This window comes from Phyllostomus hastatus, unplaced genomic scaffold (assembly GCF_019186645.2).
Source record: "Phyllostomus hastatus isolate PE091 unplaced genomic scaffold, TTU_PhHast_1.1 phas_contig_159, whole genome shotgun sequence".
NCBI classification, from domain to species: Eukaryota; Metazoa; Chordata; class Mammalia; order Chiroptera; family Phyllostomidae; genus Phyllostomus; species Phyllostomus hastatus.
In genome coordinates this window covers 39,470,502-39,492,182 of record NW_025333640.1, presented here as the reverse complement: position 1 = coordinate 39,492,182, position 21,681 = coordinate 39,470,502, and the positions used below count along the sequence as shown (strand labels likewise).

The 21,681-nt window shown below is 57.5% G+C and overlaps 1 protein-coding gene across 5 annotated transcripts in view; it reads right to left on the bottom strand.

The window, feature by feature from the left end:
* Nucleotides 1-21,681, bottom strand: part of TNIP3 (TNFAIP3 interacting protein 3) — an 80,244-nt gene that overhangs the window by 24,289 nt on the left and 34,274 nt on the right. For 3 of the 5 annotated variants that reach the window (XM_045831297.1, XM_045831296.1, XM_045831298.1), the window contains exon 3: nt 7,113-7,233. In XM_045831297.1, coding sequence (XP_045687253.1) covers nt 7,113-7,233 — 121 coding nt within the window. Of the gene's footprint in view, nt 1-112; nt 142-7,112; nt 7,234-20,041; nt 20,147-21,681 lie in introns of those variants that run through there. The other 2 variants (XM_045831300.1, XM_045831301.1) reach the window with 2 other exon arrangements.

Below are 21,681 nucleotides of genomic sequence, written 5' to 3'. Positions count from 1 at the left end.
CCTGGGCATTTTCCGGGAGAGGCGCCCTCCTCCCCTCCCCCGCCCACCCCCTCAGGCGGGCTGCAGACTCCGGCCGGCCTCCAGTCCAGCCTTGCCTCCTGCCATAGCGTACCGGCTTCGGTGCCTTTCAGAGAAACGGACACGTCCCTCCAGGTTTCCCAGGTGATTCGGGAGAGTCCTCACCTCTCAAGTGACTCCTCGAGACTCGAGAGGAAAGTAACTGACGAGGAGAAGCTCGGTAAAGCCTGACCTCAGGCAGGACGCTCAGCATCTCCGGACTGTCCCGGGTCTCTCCCCCGGACGCCGGCGACAACCTGGCGCCTCCCGGCTTCCGCTCTCACCCCCCTGCCCCCCGCCCATCTGCGGTCAGTCCAGAGCCACTGAGAGTCTGCAAAATGCGTCACTTCATGTCACTCCTGCGCTCGGACCATCCAGTGACTTCCACCTCCCTCGGAGTGAGAGCAGAGCTCCTTAGAGTGGCCCTCGAGGCCCCAGTCACAGCACGACACCCCCCCCCCCCACAGGAGGCCCTCCCGCCTCTGCCTCAGCACGGTCGCCTGTCCCTCTGCTGCACGGCCCAGCCACGCTGCCATGGTGCGGCCCTGTCCCACACGCTCCCCGTTCTCCCTGCCAACAGCTCTCTCTCCCCTTCAGATGCTCACGGGGCTCAGGCCCTCACCTTCGGAGGGTGATTGCCTAAACGGCCTCTCTGTAGGGGACCGCACCCGGCCTCCCTCTTGGAAAGTGCCCTCCATCCCCGCACGTCCTGCCTCTGCGGAGGTCTTCCCCACGGCGCTGCGTGTGACACACGGACTTTCCTCCTCGTTCCTTGACCCCCGCCGCCACCAGGGGAACTCCGCGGCAGCGATCTCCACCTGTTGGGTTCCCTCCATGTTTCTCGAGCCCAAAACAGCGTCTCAGCCGATACACATGGTTAGTGCTCTGCACCCAGGAAGCCCCGAACGGCCCCTGTTCTTGTGGCTGAGTCAGATGCCCCCCCAGGGGCTCACAGGAGATCGAACGGTCAGAAGACCCCAAGACCTTGTGGACTCGGCCTCTGTGTGCCTGAGGCACCAGTGACGTGCCTCTTACACGACGGAGTTCGAGGCGGGCACACACAGCAAGACCGCCCTGTCCGGACGTGTACCTGAGAGTCGTCGCAGCAGAAGCCTTCGGAACCTTACTGTGAATGGAGGGGGGCGGGGTGGACAAGTCCCAGATCAGTGGGGTCACCTGAACTCTGCAGGGGTGTTTTGGGAGACACAGCCTGGCCTCTCCACTAAACAGGAGCTAATCTGTTTAGATTGGATAGTGGACTCTACTCCTACAAGTAGCCCAAAAACAAGTAGCCAAACTGGTAGATGAGAGAAAGGCCGCCATGAGATGTCACCTCCCACCGGTGTGAGTGGCTGTCACCAGCAAATCCACAGACAGAGGTCGGTGAGGGTGTGGAGAAAGGGGACCCGCACGCACAGATGGCGGTCGCCGCCGCGGGAACGAGTGTGGAGTGCTCTCGACACACGAAAATGGGGCTGCCCCATGACCCAGCGACCCCACTCCTGGGACTCCATCCGAAGAAACCAAAAACAGTGGTGTGAAAGCACATGACCGCCCCTGTGTTCGCGGCAGCGCTATTTACAGTCGCCAGTTTACAGAAGCAGCCCGAGCGGCCACCAGTAGAGGAGTGGATGAACAACCAGATTCCGGGGCATCTGCACGACGGAATGCTACTCGGCCACAGGAAAGAAGGAAGCCTTACCCCTTGCTGCAGCATGGGTGGGCCTGGAGAACATTGTGCGAACTGAAGTAAGCCGGTCAGAGAAACACAAGTACCATAAGACCTCACTCACACGGGGCATCTGATGAGCCAACTGAGCGAACAAGGAAAATGGGGACAGGCTCACAGGTGGGGAGCAGATGACAGCTGGTGGGGGGGGGGTGGGGGGTGGAGGGACGGAGCAGAAAGGAAAAAGGACTCACAGACACGGACCACAGAGTGGGGATTGTGGGGGTGGGGGGCATACGGGGACTGAATGGTGATGGGAAAAGTACAACAAAAATTTTAAAAACTTAAAAAAAGAAATAGGAAGGAGAACATCAAAAACTACAGAGCCCGTTGAAATGACCTCATCCGGGCTGCATGCATGATGTGGGCCTCAGACTCCGCGAGGGCAGCGGCGGGTGGAGCGGGCGGGCTCCTCGCCCCCCCCCAAACTCCACGCGGCCGTTTTCCTGCCTGGGACCGAGACGTCCCCGTGGAAAGCAAACAGGCCGTCGCACAGCAACGCAGCGCAGAGAAAACACGCCACAGCGCCTGGCACCGAAACTTGATAATGGGACTCAAAGAGGAAGCCGGTAATTTCAGGAGGAAAACCGAGAAAACGCGGAGGCCTCAGCTAACCCTGCAGTGCGGCTGGCGATGATAACTGCAGTGCTGTGTTTCTTTAGCTCTTCGTGCCTACACGGAGCGTTCGCACTGTCGCGCACTTGACCTTCTTGTCGGATCCCACTTTACAGACGAGAAAACAAGATTTTGATCGTCCAAATTTCACTTTGGGTCAAGAAGCGCTCGTTCAACTTTCAAAAAAGGGAAATAAAAATATGGAAACTGGATTTTTTTTTTCCACCAGTGTGGTTGCAGAAAACATGTGTCATCTTACTGTAGCTGGCCAGGAATTTTTCCTCAGGAGGTTCGAGAGGGCCGCGAGTTCACGTCGCTCCCCGACCCCCGAGGTATTTTCTCAAGGCCTTTCCCCGCCAGAATGAGGCCCGGATCCAAGTTACGAGACGCCAGTTCGTGGTGCTGTTTCTTCGTTAAAATCAGAAAGACAGACTGGAGTCCAAGGGCAGGACAGCGCCCGGGAGCGGGTTGGTTCCGGGGAAGTTCTTAGGGTTTGGACACTTTCCCCGCCCGCTCCCTGCGCGTCCCTGTTTCCGAGCGTTACCGGGTCTGTCTGTCCACAGAGCACACCCCGAGCCCGCCAGCGCTGCCCTTTGCATTTGAAGACGTACATCACGGGTCGTAAACTCATGCCCACACATTAATTTTCTCGTAGCACCTTGGGACCCTGCCTCGGTTTAGCGTAACGTCCACTAGCCCTCCCTCTGCCATCTGGACGTTATTCGCGCTGCGGCAAGCACTTCTCCTTTGCCTACGAGACGGACGGGGGGTTGGCCAACCTCCTCAGGCATCCCAGACGGTGAGAACGGGCCGGCGGTTCCTCTGGGCATCCGTCCTGGCCCTCCGCTTCCTGGGAGCGGCCCGTCGGTCTCCCGCTTTGCGAGTTCTCAGCAAAGGCGCTCCAGCGAGACGGAAACCTGACGTGTGTCTGAGGCCCCTTCACCGAATCGTGTCTCCTTCATGAGGGCACGCCCTTCCCGTCTCACGAGGTCGGGCAGACATCCGTCTCCTGCCCCCGGAAAGGGGGTCTTCCTCCTGCTGTGCTTGCTGCACGCACACGTGCAGGGCACCTGGGCTGCCCCCCACCGTCCCTCAGTCAGTGGCTCACCCTCGTCTCACCCGGAAACAAAGTCCCTTCCTTTCCATTCCCGTTGACTTTAGGGGGAGAGATAAATCCCACTTTGTCGTCCCACTGATTGATGCATTCGATCGCTGAGTCTTGCATGTGCCCCGACTGGGGATCGAACCTGCAACCTTGGCATACTGGCACGATGCTCTGACCAATGGAGGTGCCTGGCCAGGGCCTGGAAAGAACTTCGGAGTTTCCCATTTTGTCAGGATCTCAGGGCGGATGCAAAGGTCGTCGTCCTGTGTTGGACACAGGACCACCTTCGGCTGAGTGCTGCTGTGTGAACAGCAGCTGGGCGTCTGTTTACGGAGTCAGCCGTGGGGAGGCCGTGCCAGACTCTGTCGGGATGAGAGAGGCTCACAGGGACCACTGCGGGACCACCCTAGTGACAGAGAGAGGTGGAGGTGCAGAGGCTCCAGCCACGGGCGGCTGGGAGCCCAGAGAGGGGCGCTGCCCCCACGACGGCGCCATTCCTGACCCCGGCGTGACCCCAGGGAGGCGAGGGTTTCCGCCGAGACCAGACAGCCTGTGGACACGCAGAGAACACGAAACTGCGCGGTCTGCAGGGTGACGGCGTGTCGGGGACACAGGTGCATTTGGGGGAGGGCCGAACAGGCGGGGGACAGCGTGACACTGGGAGGAAAACGCACGATGCTTTGCTTCCCGCCCCGAGACCGAGACCGGACTGCTCTGTGAGTGCGGACACCCTTTTCAGGTCTCCGGGAGCCTTGGCGTCCTCAGCCGGGAATGAGGACAACCGCAGCCATATTCGCGTTGTTGCTGTGCATACGAAACAAAATACAAACATTGACCCTCACCTGTCACGGCAGCTGCCCAGCACTATCAGGTCCTCCCCTAACGAGCCGTTCCCCACACAGCCGGGGGCTCGGTCACAGAGGACTGCACAGATCAGGCCAAGGCACTCGGGCGCGCGTGCAGGTAAAGGAACCTGCATCGAAGTTCCGCGCCCTGGCCTGTCAGCGGGCTCTGTGCATGACCGGCAACACTGGGCCTGGGTGGCCGGGCTGGCATCCCCCGGGGTCGCGGGGGCAGCGGGTCTTCTGGGTCTGCGTGCCCGCACGGTGGTAAGAACGCAGGAGAAGGGGCAAAGCCCACACATGACACGAAGGTGGATTGGGCCGGACCCTGGGCGTCCGGGCTGAAGGCGAGATGGCGTCCGTCTGTGGATCGCGCCCCTGGGGCAGGGGACCCTGAGGAACCCGGGATCTTGCCCGAGTCGGGATGACTCAGTGGGCGATGGCCCGCTGACCAGTGTGGGGAGGGGCGGAGGGAACGCACGCCGTTTCAGCAGGAAAGATGCCGGACTCCCTCCGGGAAATGCTCCGTGACATCGGTGGGCGTGTGAAAAGAACTCCGTGCTCAGCAGGGACGCGAGTCTGGAGCCGTCAGCGTGTGTCTGTCTTGCAGTTTAAGGCACCGAGGATGATGAGGCGCAGACCCTGGGCTGCACAGATGGAGCGCAGGTGGGCCGAGTGAGAGCAGCCGGGTGAGGAGGGAGGTCAGTGGGAAGGGCCTTGAGGGGCCCCTACCCCAGCTGTCGGGGGCAGGGCGTGGGAATGAGTGCGTTGTGTCCACTGCAGGTGAGGGTGCGAGTGGGGGGTCAGGTGAGGAGGGGCCACTGGACCCCTCGAGGCAGAGCGTGTGCGTGGCGCCGGGGCCCGGCCCCTGGCAGAGGTGTGCAGGCGTCACGACACCACCCGTGAAGTCGGCGGGCCTCGCAGGCGTCCCGAGCACGACCTTTCAGGCTGGGGGAGGTGACAGAGAGGAGGACACGGGAGCCCCGGCAGGGCTCAGCGGCCGGCACCCCGCCGCTCAGTCCGACGCAGCTCCTTTCCCTCTCCCTCCCGTCCCCCTCCCGGTCTCCGAGGGGCCGTGCCGCACCCGCCCCGATTTCTGCCAACGCCGGACACCCTCTCGCGCTCCGTAGGCGTCTCCGCCTCGCCCTCGACAGGGAGACGGGCAGCGGCAAGACGCTCACTCCCCCTGGCTCTCGCGTGTGTGTGCGGCCCAGGAGAACGAGCGAAGGTCGTCGAGGAAGTGAAAGGGGGACGGGATCCAAAGCAGCGACACAAGTCTCAGTGCAGCCCGCACACACAGAGGGAGTGGTGATCACCGAGAGGACGGGAGTGAGGGTGCAGACGAGGTTGTCCCCTCGTGCACAGGAGTCCGGGGACAAAAGGAGCGGTGAGCCGATGAGTCACCCACTGGGTGGAGGAGCCGGGAATGGGAGGGTCGGGGTTCCGGGGGTTGGGGGGGGACCCGCACTCTCACCTGTAAACGTCTGTCCGGCATCAGACCGGAGAGAGCACCCGTCCTCACGGCGGAAGGAAGCCCTCGCCGGGAGCGAGAGGCATGGGCGGGAGGGGGGGCCGGAGGGAGGGCGGGAGGGAGGGAAAGGGGAGGGGGCCTTCCTCGGCTCCAACCGTGAGCAGAGCCGCTCCCCGCTTTGGAGAGAAAGGGGACTTTCTCGGGAGCAAGGTGTGTTTCGAAGCGGGAGGAAGTGCACAGGTACAGAACACAATGCCCTCGGCTCGTTAACCGAGTGAAAGGAGGAGGTTCCGGTTAGCCCACCGTGTTACTAAGTGAAGGGCCATGTTAACAAGCACAGTGTGTGTGTGTGTGTGTGTGTGTGCATGCGAGAGCACGTGTGTGGAGGAGAACCGCAGAGAGGTCGGACGCCCGGCCCTCACGGGAGGCTCCGGGAGCGGTGGCCGGGGAAGACCCCAGGAGCACGTCTGTGTTTCGGGAGGCCCCAGGCTTGTCCCATTCCAAGGCCTCCTTTAAGGGAGAAAAATTTGCATTCGTGCATGCTGATTAGGTGCAAAAGCAAAACCCTGTTTCAGGGGGGTCGTTCGCTCCTCAGTAACCTGTTCGTGCAGGACTTCGACAGTGTTCTCTGTGCGCAGTGCGACTTTCTCACCAGGAGTGTGAATTGTTTCAGAAGCAGGAACTAAAGGAGAAGTCAGGCAGAATCTGTGACGTCACCCGCACTCTGGAATTTGCTGACATCAGACTTTTCCGAAGCGGCCGTCAGAGCCCGCTGTCCGAGGGCCGCGGGGCTGAAGCACTCCTGCCGCCCGTCGGGGCTTTCCTAGAAAGCCGAGCACGGAGCTGCCCGCGCCCCCGGCCGCCGGTCTGCAGTGAGCGCCCCAGACGCACGCCCTGACGCAAGAGGAAACTGAAGGTCCAGCAGCACGTTTGCTCGGGAGAGCTGGAAAGCAGGCCTGAGCCCCGGCGACTTGAGCGCCCCGTGGACGGGGGTTTGCACGGGCTCCTCCCTCCCCCAACACGAGGGGTCGCTGTGAGCGACACGCCCCCTCCCTGCCGGCCTCCCCTCCCCCCAGAGCCGCAGCCGGCGCCGCCCCCCAGGCTGGAAAGCACTCTGCGTGCGGAAGGGCTCCTGTGGCAACAGGACGTGACTGGGTGAAACAACCGTGTCATCACAGTCATCAAGGAAGTAAGTTACCGTAAGGGATCTGGGGACTGTCCCCGTCCAGCCTTCTCGGGGAACACCGGCGCACAGGTGTGCTGGGGCAGGGCAGAAAGGGGGCGTTCCCTTACCTTTGGAGAGCAGGAGCTCCTGGGACTCGGGGTGGCCCCCGGGGCGGCCCCCTCGGGGGCAGGAGAGGCGCCCCTCTCAATCAGGACACGGATCCTGTCGTCCAGCTCCACGCTGTCGCACCTGCCCGGGGACACGGCAAAGTCCTGTTTTACTTGGGTAATTAGACATCATTCACGGCTACGGTGACTGTGGGAAGGACACGGAGGAGCTGGTCGGCACGGGACCCCTCTAGAACCCCCCAACCCCTGACCCCATGTGTGCTCATTACTCCGGGCCCCAAGAGCATCCGAGAAGATACTGGGGTTTCATGTTCACTTATTTGCACACTTGCACAAAGTGGTGACGTAAGCCACCGGCAAGCATAGGGACTTTCAGTCTGACAACACGGGCCAGAACTGAGCACGGCAGCCAGCCAGGCATTTTTCGGGAGCCTTCTTACGCAGGCGCAGTGCCCCCACTGAAGTGTCAGCACTTCCTAGACCTCAGCCCCGAGCACACCCGGCTGAGGATGTTCCCAGCTCTCTGACCTACGTCCTGCGTTGGAGTCCAACCGACCCCAACCCCTGTGACCCCTGTGGGCCTGGTGTGTGAAAGGAGGAAGCTGTTACAGCGTGCGGCTGAGGGCAGGACTGGCGACAACCAATGCACATTGCTTAGCTGAGGACCATAACAACCACCGTTGTTATTCTGGGGTTTTGGCGTAGTTACCAAACATTCCACCAAATGGATTTGGGAAATGGGAACCCTTCATGTAGTGTACTGCTGAAAACAAACACACAAAAAATCAAAAAGCACAAAAACATTTCCGTTGTGTTCCAAAGGTAACCGGAAAGTACAGTGATACCTCGGGTAAAAACGGTCGTGCCTTCGACGTGGGTTTTATGACAGTCCTAGCGAGTCTTTTAAATTATTCTTCAGTATGAGGATTTAGTGGGTGAGAATAGTTATGCATTCATTCTGTTTTAAGTGGGTGAAATTCACTATATTTCATGAATGTTGATTGGCCTTAGACTTACTTTGCAGAAGGAAATGTTGACCAAGCTTATTTCTTTCTCATAAAGCTGGAAATCCTGACCCTTGAGAAGCAGCGTTAAGTGGGTAAACTCTACCTTTCCCTTTAGAGCACTAAGTAACTGCATGCAGTGCAGTTATAGCCGTCACCTCCCAATGTGGCCTGAGTTTTGGAGCCGAGGAAAACAAGACAACACTCTACGAAACTTGTGCACACACGTAGAACACCACCGCACCGCCCCCCGCCCCCCGGCCCCGGTTTTCCCCGCGCCTGCCACCCTCCACCCCCACCTCACCGTCTGCTTCCTGTTCTGCGCGGCGGACCCAGTGGGGGTCGTGGCACCAGGGGGCTGTGCTCTGGTCCCACACCTGAGTCACCCTTATTTTTTAGACGACATCCTTGAGCCTCCGTGAGGTTAACTACCTTTTCTGGAGGTCACCTGGCTTGCAAGGGGCAGTGCAAGGATGCCCTTGGGCCCTGACGACTTTGCACCCCGGACCCCGAGTGGTTTAGGGGGCTGTCAGTTCGGCGGGCCCGTGGAGGGCTGAGTCACCCAGATAACTGGGTTTAGCTTTCCCGTTTCAATGGGCATTTCTGCTTCAGGTCCACCCGGTGAGCCACCACTGGTGCCGACGGGCACAGTCGGAGGCTCGGACGGGCGCTGGGGACAGGCTGTGAGTACGAGGCTGTCACTCGTGGCCTGGCCTGCGTGGCTCCTCATTTTTCTGAGTGGTGAGTTCTTGAGCTGCATCCGTGGATGGGGTCAGGGGTCCGTGAATCACCCAAATCAATCAAATACACAATGATGTGTGCCATCTATGCTCCCTGGCTTTTCCTAAAGAAAGGGTGTTCAGTTTTTATCAAGTTCTTGACCTGCCCCCACAGCTAAAGTCACTAACTAAGGCTATTGTCACGAGTGGATTCTTTAAACCCACTTCTCATCACAGCTTACTTTGTCTAAGAGTACACTTCTTTTTTTTTTTTTTTTCCCCATGGACTATGATAATCCAGAAACGGCCCTTTGAACCCAACACTACTACTAGAATCTCACGTCTGGGGGCCCCCTTACTAAAGTGTGCATGGACAGAGAATCACAGGGGCAGCTCTGGTAGGCTAAGCATGCTCCGCGGTGAGGCCGGCAGCCACCTCGGGAGTCCGACAGACCCCCGCCACCGGGCCCTCGGCTGATTCGCTGCTCACTCTGACTCCCGCGGACATAACCCTCCTCTGCGACCATCCGTCCTTCCTGCCCTCCACTCGCCAGAACAGATCAGCACAGAGAGGCAACGGAGACGAGGTTAACATGAGGTGGATATTGCAAATGGGAGCGTTGGTTACGCCAACGTGACAAAAATTGTTCCCCTAAGTTGCATGCGATGTGCGTCCTGGTTTTCCTTAGACTTCCATCTGGAAATCAAGGTCTGCCCAGTGACCCCAGGGGTCCCGAGAGACCAGGAGGAGAGGGGGGTGGGGGGCAGGATGATCTGAGTCCCTCAGACTCTTATTACATGTTCAGGAGTCTCCCACGTAGAAGCCTCTGAAATATTACCCGACGAAGCAAAGGATTCAGCTTGTCCGGGAAGGTCATGGTTTAATAGCTCACCCAAGGATTATCGAAATGCTAGTATTTGATTGGAGCCTAGAGATTGCTAATCTGTAGATGCTTCTCTGGTTAAAAAAAAATTCTCAACGGTTATTGTCTGCCGCCTTGCGGGGTATCAACAACCTCTGTGTACGCTCTGACGCCCCATTCTGCCGTTCCTCAGTCAGTCGCCTGCAAGTGCCCAGCTCGGCAGGTGCCCTTCAAACCAGCCTTCTCATCTCTCTGGATGCCTCGCTGAAAAATGAGCTGAGTTAACGCTGTGGACACAGGTTCACTTCCTATTTGTCTGAAGGTCACATGCATCATACGCTGACCCCACAGGATGTCTGCACTTGAAGACCGTTGGGTTTTCCGCTGCTGGGAATGGCTCACGCTGCGAGAGCAGCCCAGCCCCCCAGACTCGGTTTTTGTGGTTACCTGCTCTGGCTGCCTCATTAGCGTTGGCAAGCTGTACACATTCCTGGAGAAGCAATTACGCTCGAAAGACAAAATGCAGAACCACAACGCTGGAAGCAACTGAAGATGATCCACTCCGTCTGCTGCGTTTGGAAGACAGAAATGAGGCCCAGAGGGGACTGTGAGAGGGCAGAGCCGGGGCGAGAACCTGGGACACTGGTGGTCTTCCACCTCTGCGGCCCGGCCCACCTCGGACGTCCACAGTTCCTCCCCACCGAGGCCAGGGTCCCACACACGGCTTTGATCTTACGCCCTGAGCCAAGACGCATTAGGGGAGAGTCTGGAGAACAAAGCACATGTTCAAGTAGAAGACCAGGAGAAAGCGATCGCAGGTTCCTTGAGAAGGGAACTGTTTCCAGACGTCCCCAGGCCAGGAACTGGAACCTGCGGTCACTGTGAGTGACAGTGTGCTCGAAAGGACTTCCACCGAGCAGGGACGGGCGGGCGTTACTTCTCATTGCTGTGGTTGGTGCTCTGAGCACGCTCCGGGCTATTCGGGGTAGAAGTGAAGTCCCCGGCGGAGAAATCACTCTGCATGCACGTGTTTTAGAGGAACAAGCCACGGTGTCTTGATTCTTTTAATAAACAGAAAATTTAATGGTGCAGCGGCCCAACACAGTAGGACAGGGAGTGCTGGCTCAGAGAGTTCGGGGGCCCTGGGCAAGAACGCATACTTTCAGAGTTTAACCCAAGGCTATGCGGTTTGATAACTTGTGTCTAAATTGGCCTTCGCATGTCTGGAACCAAAGCCCGGAGGAAGGGGGACACGTCTCATCCCTACGGACCTGCTGCTGCCCTCAGTTGCATCCGCAGCCGGACCTCTGCTGGTTCCCACTCGGCGTCTGTGACAGGGCAGGTCCCGGAACTGACACCCCGTGGTCCCACCAGACCTCCGTGACAGTGCCCGGGAGAACCCCAAGACCAGAGCAGCCCTGCGAGAGCAGCGAGAGAAGCTTCCGGGAGCCGCTCCCGGCCCAGCTGTCCCGCTGAGCCCGGCCAGCCTCCGCGTTGGAACCGCTCTGCAGGGCACAGCGCTCACTCTGGGTCCCAGAGGCAGAGCGACACATGGAGGGAGACAGGACACCACGTCCGTGAACACGCCTTGTGTGGGCAGAAGCTATTCTGAGACGTGCACACCTGGGCCTTCTGCCCAGCTAAACGTTAACCGGCCCACAGCCCCGCCTGCACTGTGGGGGGGAAACTGACCCCCACGCTGCACAGATGTTCCCATGCACATTTCCATAGCAACCTGCGTGCTCCTGTGCATGCGTCCCCCATGTGCCGAAAGCGGCGGGCACAGGGCTAGCTCGCTTGTCCTCGCCAACCCAGAGCCTCCCAGGTGGGGGGAGGCATTAAAGGCTGGACAAGAGCACAGAGTCGAGGACAAGCAGATCGGAGGGAACAGGGCAGCAGGCGGTGCTGGCACGGGGGAAGCATTAGTTAGGGAGTCAGGCGGAGGCGGCTCCTGTCCGCTCCCATGGGGACTCCGCTCTGGGGCACCTGCATCATTCTTCCCTCCTCCTCTCAGCACACCTGCCTCAGGGAAGAGGCGCTGGCAGGGGTGCACAGCCCAGCCGTGAGCATTGTCACCAGGGGACACACCTCTCTGCCACCAGCCACCGAGGCTCAGGCAGCAGCTGCAGGGTGAGGAGGTGTTTCAGAGCCGAGTCCTGTCCGGTGCCCGCAATCACACCCACAGTCAGGGCAACGTGCCCAGGAACTTAATAAGGCTAAAACCTCACCCCGAGGCAAGTATCGAGCACCGTTGTGCAGAGAGAGCGAACCAGCTCTCTTTGCATCCAGAGAAAAAGGACATCCTGTTGGATCTCACACGTGGGCTGGTCCTGCAAGTTCAAGGAGACGCTGGTAAAGAGAAACGAAGTCCTGCAGACACTGCTCCCCACCCCCGCCCCGCCCCTCATCGCAGAGTGGAAGGGACACCAGCGCACCTCTGACGGGACACAGGAGGAACCTGCAGGACAGCTTTATGGGCCAAGCGGGCGTTTTTGTTATTTTATTTTTAAGTCAAGGAAACCTCGACATGTACACTAATGTGTGTATCACCGACCCGGTCGATACTTTTGCACCATCACTCTCGGCGTCAGTATTCCCTTACTGATTTCCTGAGGGTCGTCTGGAGGAGAGTGAAGTTAGACTAGTGCCACGAGCACGGGGAATTATGTGTTTTGCTGTCACTGTTGATGGGTGGCAGAACACGCCTCCTGCAAATATGCCGCTTCCGCATAGGGACGATTTTGAGCTAAAGGCACTTGCAAAACAGCAGACACAAGAAAAGGGCTCTAAACCCCTGCCCTTTCTCCTCCCGAAAGATGAAACCCCCGTGCAAACGACGCCCCTTCAGTACGAGGAGAAACGGGACGTTCTCGTCATTCAGGGCGAGAAGTTACCACCGAGGGAACTCTGCGCGCCCAGCCCTCGTTACAAAAGTCTTTGTCTTCCGTCAGCCTCCCACACGTTTTACTTTCCCCACAAAAGCTCTCTTTGCTCAACCTAGTTTCGGCAGCTGGGGAGGTCTTCCCTTCCGTAGGAAGGTCCCCGTGTCCCAGGACACTTGAGTCCATATGCGTTTCTCCTGCGAGCCTCAGCCAGCCGCTGGGACGGGTGGAGAAAAGGATACACTCCTCAGAGAGAAGGCTGCAGTGTGGGGCATGCAGACCTGGTGAGCCGTGAATACACCGCCCGGGAAAAGAATTTCTCCCCCCGGTAGTGTTCTTGGACATAAGCATTTCAACAGGGACATTCGTGGTTATGTTCATAGATGAGTTTGTGTCAAGGAAGCGAAGAGGTAAGCCAGGCCTGGTATACTCCTGTGACAGAACCACAATCCCGCGGCACCTTCGGTAGCTTCCTTTAATTGACCAAATGAAAGCGACTAACCCTGCGTGTTTAATGGAAACTGTTTCTCAAGACCTGTAGCAATTGAGTGAGGTCGTTTCCCCGCTGGAAATACTGCAGGATGGCAGGACGCCTCTAGAGGGCGCTGTCCACCCAGTTCGGGCAGAAACCGCTCTGCCAAGTTGACGGTCTGGGCAAAGGTTTTCATTTTGAATTCGGAGTTCCGGGGAGAGACACAAAGGCGTGATGTACCCATGTGTATTCATTGTCGCTCGTTTTCTGTTTTCTTTACTTTAAAACTTTTAATAAAAGCTGCGTTTTCATGGGTTTTTTTTACTTTGTAATTATTTAACATTTCTGTGCATGCTAGACTCACACCGCACGGCTGTCTTTCTGCAGGGCGAGCTGAGTTTGCTCGAGAGTGCGACGGCTCATACTCATTCTCTTTCTGTGTGTGTGTGGGGGTGGGGGGGTCACATGGGTCTGACACGGATGAGCCTAGCAAATCTTTTTGTCCCAGAAATTAGGGAGCACTCAAAGAACTTGTTAAACTGGGACATGTTCAGCATCGAAACAAGTAGTGATAAAAGAAATGTACTCCACCTCATTAAACAAAACAAGAACTCATTCATGTGTACTTATCAAACATTTTGAAATAAATGAAAACAGGAACAGGAGACATCTTTTCTTCACACGGGAATGCCCAACAACAAATAAAGAAGAAATGATGGGTATGACACGTCACTGTCTTGCTGCCATCACTGTAATAATTTAAATAAGAAATGTCAATGGGTGCTCAAACTAGTGGCTGAAATTTGATGAGGAAGAGACATTTACATAATCTCCCCAATAGTTACTGAATACCAAAGGAAATGCTAAAGAACGACTTCACATTGGAGAATCTTGCCAGACACCACCTTAACGAAATGATACAACGAAAGTCGCCTGCAGTGAGAAAGATCCAAACTGGCCATCTAATAAGATGTGTATTGAGAAAACAGACCAAAAAAAACATAGCTTCGCACCTGCGGCACTTCTGCCAAAAACAAAACGCATCGTCTGAATCCAATTACGAGGAAACATTCTACAAAAGCAAGTTGAGAGACATTCTGCTGACTCTCCGGCCACGTGCGTCAGGCCCAGACCAGAGAGCTGCTCCGGACGGACAGAGGCCAGCACCACGGAGACGGAAGGCACGCTGTGCCCCTGAACGGGACCCTGTTCCTCCAGGATGGACGAAGGAGGACCCCGGGGGAGGGCCCTGAGTGGGTCTGAGGGTCAGGTGGTGGGTGACACGGTGCTCACATGCACCGGCCGGTTTTGATCTGAGGGGAACCAGGTACGCCACCCCCAGGCATGCCACACGGACATGAGAATTAAGAATCATCTCTGAGCTGAAGGCAATCAAGAATCGACAAATACAGGAAGAAGCCGTCCTCTGCCCTCCTCTGACACCCGTACAAGCGTGACATCCGTTTCCCTTTGAGGAAGGAAGTGGCATCCGCTCCGCCCCACCCCACGCCCCCCACCCGGTGCCAGGATGAGCGGAGAGACTCTCGCCACCGAGACGAGTCTGCTCACAGGACCCGCGCTAGGTGTCCCCTCCCCCGTCACCTTGCCCCCGTGCTTCCCGGCCACTTCTGGGCACTTGCCCACCTCTCGAGGCCCACGCCGTCTCTCTTTCGTGAGGGAGGGTGGATAACTGCTCCTCTGAGTTTCATTTCTTCTCTGTGAACTCCCGTGCACGTGAACATATTAATAACTGCGTATTCCCTTCCTCCGGTGAACCAGTCTTGGCCAGTTAAACTAGCAAGCCCCCGACACGGAACCCAAGCGAGTAAAAGAAAAGACTTTTCCCCCAGTAGATGGTTATCTTGTGGTTACACGGGAGAGTGCTTTTGGTCGTAGAAAGTGCACACTAACTACCTCAGCCGGGGCTGGCTTATTTCTGAATGGCTCAGGAAAAAAACATATCTTTGTATACTTCTCAGACATTTGGGGGAAGTTTGAAATTATTTTAAAATTTTAAAAGGACTTACATACACGTTAAGTCCTAAAAATAAAATCGGATCTAACACTTAAACTGCCCTATGCTCAATGCAGCCATTGTGTCATAAAAATGAAATCCGCACTTGATGGGGTTGCAGAAACGGAGGCGCGAGACCATAAATCTTCTCTGAGAGGCATGGGGTTCGGGCGGGTCCGAAGGAAGCGTGGATGACGAAGCGTTTCGTCCTGCTTCCCTAGAAGACCGTGGGGGAAGAGCGTTTGTGTGGATCAGATTACTCCGAGGGTCCGTTCCAGGCCGAGGATCCCAGAGAACAGGAGGAACTGTTCCCTGAATAAGATTTAAAGCCCACATGGGGGGAAAAGAAGTCCCACAAACTAAACAAAATCCCTGCACCTCGGTGCCTCACTTCTGCTCTGTGGCAGCTGGCCCTTCGCCTCCCGGTGGACTTCGTGGGGTGAACACGCGGCCCCTGTGGAAATTCTCAGGTTATGGAGCCTGCCTTCGGGAGTGCGGGTGACTGCCGGGAGTCATGTACAACGGAAGAAAATATAAAACCCAGAAAGACTTTTTTCCTCATTTAATTCAATGAATATTTCTTTAAAACATTTTTGTGGTTGGCCCACTGACTTTCAGAATCAACCAAGCCTGTGTCCTCATGATTTTGGATAAGATTCCAGAAGAAAGAAATGTGCATAAAATAGGATTTTTTTTCATTCATTACTTTTTTTTTTTACACAATGCAATGACCTTGGACATCAGAAAACATCGAAGGGATTCACAACGGATTGTATCACGGTGTTATTTTTATTTACCGAAGTTATGAGATAAAACCTGTATAGATATTGTCTGTTTCTGACCCTGGAGGATGGATCGTTTATCCCTCAGTGGAAAGGAAAACAACACCGACTGCTTTTGTTCCTTTTAAAATGCCAGCCATTAAAAAGGAAATTAGGCCCTAGCTGGCGTAGCTCAGTGGATTGAGCGCGGGCTGCGAACCAGGCATCGCAGTTTCGATTCCCAGTCAGGGCACATGCCTGGGTTGCAGGCCAGGTCCCTAGCAACTGCACATTGATGTTTCTCTCTCTCTCTCTTTCTCTCTCCCTTCCCTCTCTAAAAATAAATACATAAAATCTTTAAAAAAAATAAAATAAAATGCCAACCGTTGAATGCAGGTGGGAAGAAGCAAGGGTCCTGATTACGTGGGAAACTGGAAAAGCGGAAGTTATTTCCTGCAGAATTGTTTCTATTCTCCCCCCGTCTTCACGGGATTGACAAGAAAACAGCTCTGGAATTTGCATGCATGAAACTGTACAACGACCAGAAGAGGAATTCCTGAAGTCGAGTACATTAGAGTCTTGGCACCAGAAGCTGACCTCCCCTAGAATCGGCATTTCTGAGACCAAACCGAGAAAGAAGGATCTCCATCGGGCGGGGGGGGGGGGGGGGGAGCCTCCTGGAGTGGGGAGGGGCTGGCGGGTGGGTGAGGTGACGCTGCTCTTACCGGTGCTGGCAGGGCGACGGGCAACCGTGGCATCTACCGACCAGACGACACCCCCCGACGCTCAGCGGGCGCTGGCTGAGACCTGCACACTCCCGTCCCCCTGGCCGCAGAGAGGGCCGCGCCCTGCACGCTGCCTGTGCCTCGTCCCCTTCAGTCCCCGGGGGCCCTCTCGGGGCAGGAGCCGGGAAACAGGCTCACGGAGACGCAGCCACCTACCCCCCGTGGGCCTCCGCCATCGCCCTCCGTGGAGCGGGGGTCGGTCCAGTGCAGATTGCCAGAGGGGAAGAGTTAGAAGAGGTCAACCGGTGATTCCGGCAGCGGTAGATGTGAGTAACAAACAGCTCTTCACTCCATAAGGAGCGCGGTGCCAAAAAAACAGTAAGGAGAGCAAAGGCCGTGCACTCTGCCGGGTCCCCGGGAGCTAAAACCAGGCCTCGTGCAGGACGCCACGAGTGTGGTCGGCTGCCACGGAGACCGTGGTGCAGCTCAACTCAGCGCGCCGGTGAGCATGGGAAAACCACAGAATCGCCCAGACTTATTTTTAGAGAAATGGAGTTATAAAATACCCAGGGGAAAGTCATGCGTTTTGAAGAAGAAAAAAAAAGGTGAATAACTGCTTTAAAAGACATGCACTCAAATCAAATCTCGTGACATCACCCTGTTCTCCGGTGAAGTCCCTGACTTCCTTCCACGATTCTTCCTATTCGTTAAAATAACGTTAGTCGCCCCTCTGTCTCTTTCCTGGTAGCTGACTGACCTCGAGGACGATTCCTGAAGTCTCTCCCCACTCCCTTCAGAATTCCTGGAGGAACCCCGTTCTCTCTTGGCTTCTCTTCCCGGCGAGGCTTGGCACCTGCCCTACGCACACAAACCTCAACAACTGCTGAATCAGCCAGCAGGGATAACGAGTATTTTAATCCTCCAAAACAAAGATTTTTACAGTGACGTTTATAACAATACTGCTTTACAGAAGAAAACGCAGAATGAAGTCATAGTAGATTTATCCCATTTCCCTTGTAGACACGTTTGTATTTCTGTCAACTGGGATTAAGGGCGCACACCCAAAGTTGTGTATTTCGCTCTTTCTGATGAATGTGCCGTCAGAGCATTAAAAGCCTCCCTTCGGCGCAGAGAGCAGCCGTGCAGAGGAGAGGAGTCATTCAGAAGCATTCACGCGCAGGCACGAACAGCCCGGGCTCAAGCAGGAGGCTGCGTGAACTTCAACGAAACACTGCGTGTCTGAGTCCCCCGAAGACAGGCCGGAATGTGGGGGGGGTCCCGGGCAGCGTTAAAAAGGGGGGCTCACAAGGACAAGCAGCGGCTGTTCACAAGCAAGGCACTCGGTTTTCAGCTTCACTGTTAAAGATCTTGGGTCTTCCTTAGCCCCGAAGTCCAAGCTCAAGGGCACACAGGGCAGGTGCTAAGCCTCGCCGGGAAGATAAGCCAAGAGAACGGGGTTCCTCCAGGAATTCTGAAGGGACTGGGGAGAGACTTCAGGAATCGTCCTCGAGGTCAGCCAGCTACCACGAAAGACAAAGAGCGGCTGCTAACGTTATTTTAACGCATAGGAAGAGCCGTGCAAGAAAGTCAGGGACCTTGTCAGTGAGCACGGTGACGTCATGGTACTGAGTCACCACGTGGAAGCGACTGGCACTGTGGAAGGAGGTGTTTCTCCGGGACAACCCCGGCTCCGACGCACCTGTGCGCCCACAACACCCTCCCCACGGCTGCAGGCAACGGCAATCATAAATGACGAGTAAACATGAAAACGTTTTGTTATGTTTCTAACAACAGATCCCAGAAAAGAACGAAGGTGTGTGGACAATAGACCTAGTGCCAGGTGAGTGTAATGATGTGGTTTCTCTCGGAGGTCTGGTCTAGGGAAGATTGCATTTTGGCTTTCTTATGAATTTGCAGGAAAGAAAAAGGGAACCATGACAAGAACATTCAAAAAGCCCTTTTAAACCAAAAGGCCAAACCCAAAGGAGTGAACGGTAAAGAAAACACACCAGCTTATAGGAATAGGCTGACAAGTAACCTTCGCTGGAAGGAACTGTGTGTGCAGGAAACAGAACCCAAAACGCACCCCCCTGGTACGGCGGCTAACCCTTCCGCTAGGACAAGGCTTCCCAGGCTGGGTTTGAACCCACCCTCCCAGCGCCGCGGAGGTGGAAAGGCCAAACAAAGAGTGACCAGACTGTACCTAACACTCAGCAGGCGCTTCTCGAAGACCGAGCCTGTGTCAGAGGCCGCGGGCGTGGGTGCACGGTGTCAGCGAACGAGAGAGAAAACAGAGGTCCCTGCGCTGACACTCGGGGTTCATACGAACACCTGGGACTCCAGCCGGCCTCCCAGCAAACCAAGCGTGAACCTGCTGTCAAGTTCATTAACACACAGGGCTCAGGAGGGCCGGCGAGGGGCCCCCACCCTGACCGAGGAGACTGCCTGTCTCGGAGTAAGTGAACGTTGAGCGTGTTTGCGTGGAAAACCCGAGCAGGGGCAGAGGCCGCGCCCACACAGCCGTGGACTGCGACACGAGAACAGCCCCTCCCCTCGCACGTGACTCTGGTCTGCCCTGGGACCCCCGCGCTTTACCTGTCGTAAATGGCAGGGATGGCTCTGAGGTGCTTAAGTTTTAAAAATGAAGCATGACGGCGGGGCCAGCGGGGAGCCCCGGCGAGGGTGGGGAGCAGACACGGGCAGTCTGACCGGGAGAAGTGGGCCCGGGAAGAGAAAACCCGGAGAAAAGGCGGCCGGGACGCGCTGGTGGCCCGAGGCCGGGAAGGCCCGAGGAGAGTGTCTGCGCGTCTGTCTGCGCGGCATGGAATGGAAAGACGCATCAGGAGGGCGCCCTGTGACTGGGCAGCAACTTCCCTCTGAAAGGGGCGCAGCCGGCGGGGCTGTAACCAGAGCGTCTGGCCAGTCCCGTCGCTGGGGAGTGGGCGGAGGAGCAAGGACTCCCGCCCGCCCGCCTGCGGGTGGCGCCAGGACCGGAGGAGGGAGAGGTTCCCAGGAGCCACTGGTTAAAGACTTCAGCCCAGGACAGGCTGGGAGCAGGAGGTGACCGTGTGACTGAACCGGCTCTCACCTCCCAGGTGGCCCCGGACCTGGCCGTGCCCCATCGGCCGGACAGGAAAGTCCCACAGAAGAGATCGCGTCGGCCCCAACCACCGTGTCCCCGAGGGGACGCGTCCCTGGGACACCCTCAGATGAGGAAGGACGCTGAGGAAGCCTCACCTTGCGGAGGTGACCGCAGAGCAGGGACTTGTCCGGGCGGCCGCCTGAGCTGCCTGCCGGGGGCCGCCTGAGCGGACCCAGGACGCCGGGGGAGGCTGGGCGACGGCATTCTCCAGCCGCCGAGCCAGCAGCTGTCCCGTGGGCCAGACACACCCAGGAGCCCCTTTCGCAATGGCACAGGGGCACTGCAGGGGCCAGGGGAGCCCGGGCGACCGTGTCCTGTCTCAGAAACCATCACAGGCGAACTCTTACCTGCCAACACTTGGGTGGCCCGGGGCATTGCTGCTGTCACGACGTTGAGAGCTTGGGGCCACTTGGAACGGTCACACCTGCTAAAGGGGACTTCCTGGTGCTCTGGTCTCCCCCAACACGTGGCACCAGCCGCGCCCGAGGGGGCCCCAGAAGCGGGCCCTGGGCTTGAGTCCAAGATTTCTCAAAACCTTCGAGCAGGGCCGCCAGCCGTCTTTGTTTAGACCCGGTTTCTCAAAACTGTACTCGGGTGGAACGCGTCGGGCTGCGGGGTTTTCCGCCCGCCAGGGGGGCGCTGTTTCGTCTTCCCCCGGAGCTCTGGCTGGGGGCCTCGCGGGGGCCCCCTGGCGTCTCCGGCGCAGGGAGCCGTGGGCTCACCCGGGCCTGACACCCACTGCGTGGCCCGGGCACCGGCGGCGGGGCGGCCCTCTCCTGCGCAGACTCTGCTGTCTCTCCCGTTCCCTCAGAGAGCTCTGCCCTGCTCCTCGGCCAGCAGGTGTGTGCACCCCCGCCCAGCTGGCCCCTCCAAGGCCTGGGTCAGGCTCTCCAAAAACCGGGCCGGGGCACGAGGGATCTGAGGTGGGACTCGGCCCGGCAGGGACGTGTCGGGATGTGAGGCTGCGTCTTCGGATCAGCCAGGTGGGACCGAGAGCAAAGGCCACTTTTTGGTAAGAGGCTCCGGCTGTCAGCCACAGTGGAAATGCGTGCTGGGGTGTGGGAGCGGAAGGTCAAGGGGGAGTCCGGCGGCTGCAGGAGCGCTGTGGTTTGTGGACGGACCCAAAGCCGCATCAATGGGTGCTGCTGACCAGCCTGGGGGGGCGGGGGCAGAGAGGGAGTTTCGGGGTGTGGGGAAAGTCCAGAAAACGTGCTCATCAAACGTCCCACGAGAGGGAGCAACCGGGGGGCTGCTCTGTCCAGAGAGCTGGGAGGGACCGCAGGCGGGCTCACCGCGGGAACTGCAGGCCCGCCCCACACGGGGTCGCCCGCCAGCCCCGGGCAGCAGCGGCTCCAGGGGGCACAGCTGGCTGCTGGGCATTGTTCTGAGTCTCGTGTGTTTGAGATTAGTTTCTGAGCGTTACTTTGTACGCTTCAGAAAACAAAACACAAAAGCAAAAGAACACAAAACAAAACAAAAATAATAATAGGCTTTTTAAGAGGAAGCAATCATGGCTCTTCCCTGTGAGCTGAGGATTTTTGCCTCAGGTACATTGAGAGCCGCTGGGTGGTTTGCGGAACTTTTCCAGATGCTCCTATCCTGGCTTCGGGGGATGCATCTGTCCCCACGCCACTCCCCCCACCCTGTGTCCTCAGGGGAACCGCCCGGGACCAGCACCGGGAGGTCTGGGTTCTGCACGAGCCCCCGCCGCTAACCAGCTGTGATCTGCGCTAGCACTTAGCTCACTCTAGGCCCAGGGACGAGCGCCGCCGTGCGTCTGGGTGGTGGCCGAGCGCCGGACACCAGGCGCCGAGACCCTGCCACCCGGCCGTGCGCGCAAGGACCTCCTTTCCCCACGTGTACCTTGACCTTGAAGGCCGACCCTAGATCAGCTCAGTGTCGAAATCGCAGTTCACTGTAAATGCTCCCACTTCTTCTGAGAATTGATCTAAAAATCTACCTCCCCTGACGTGACGTATAAACTTAT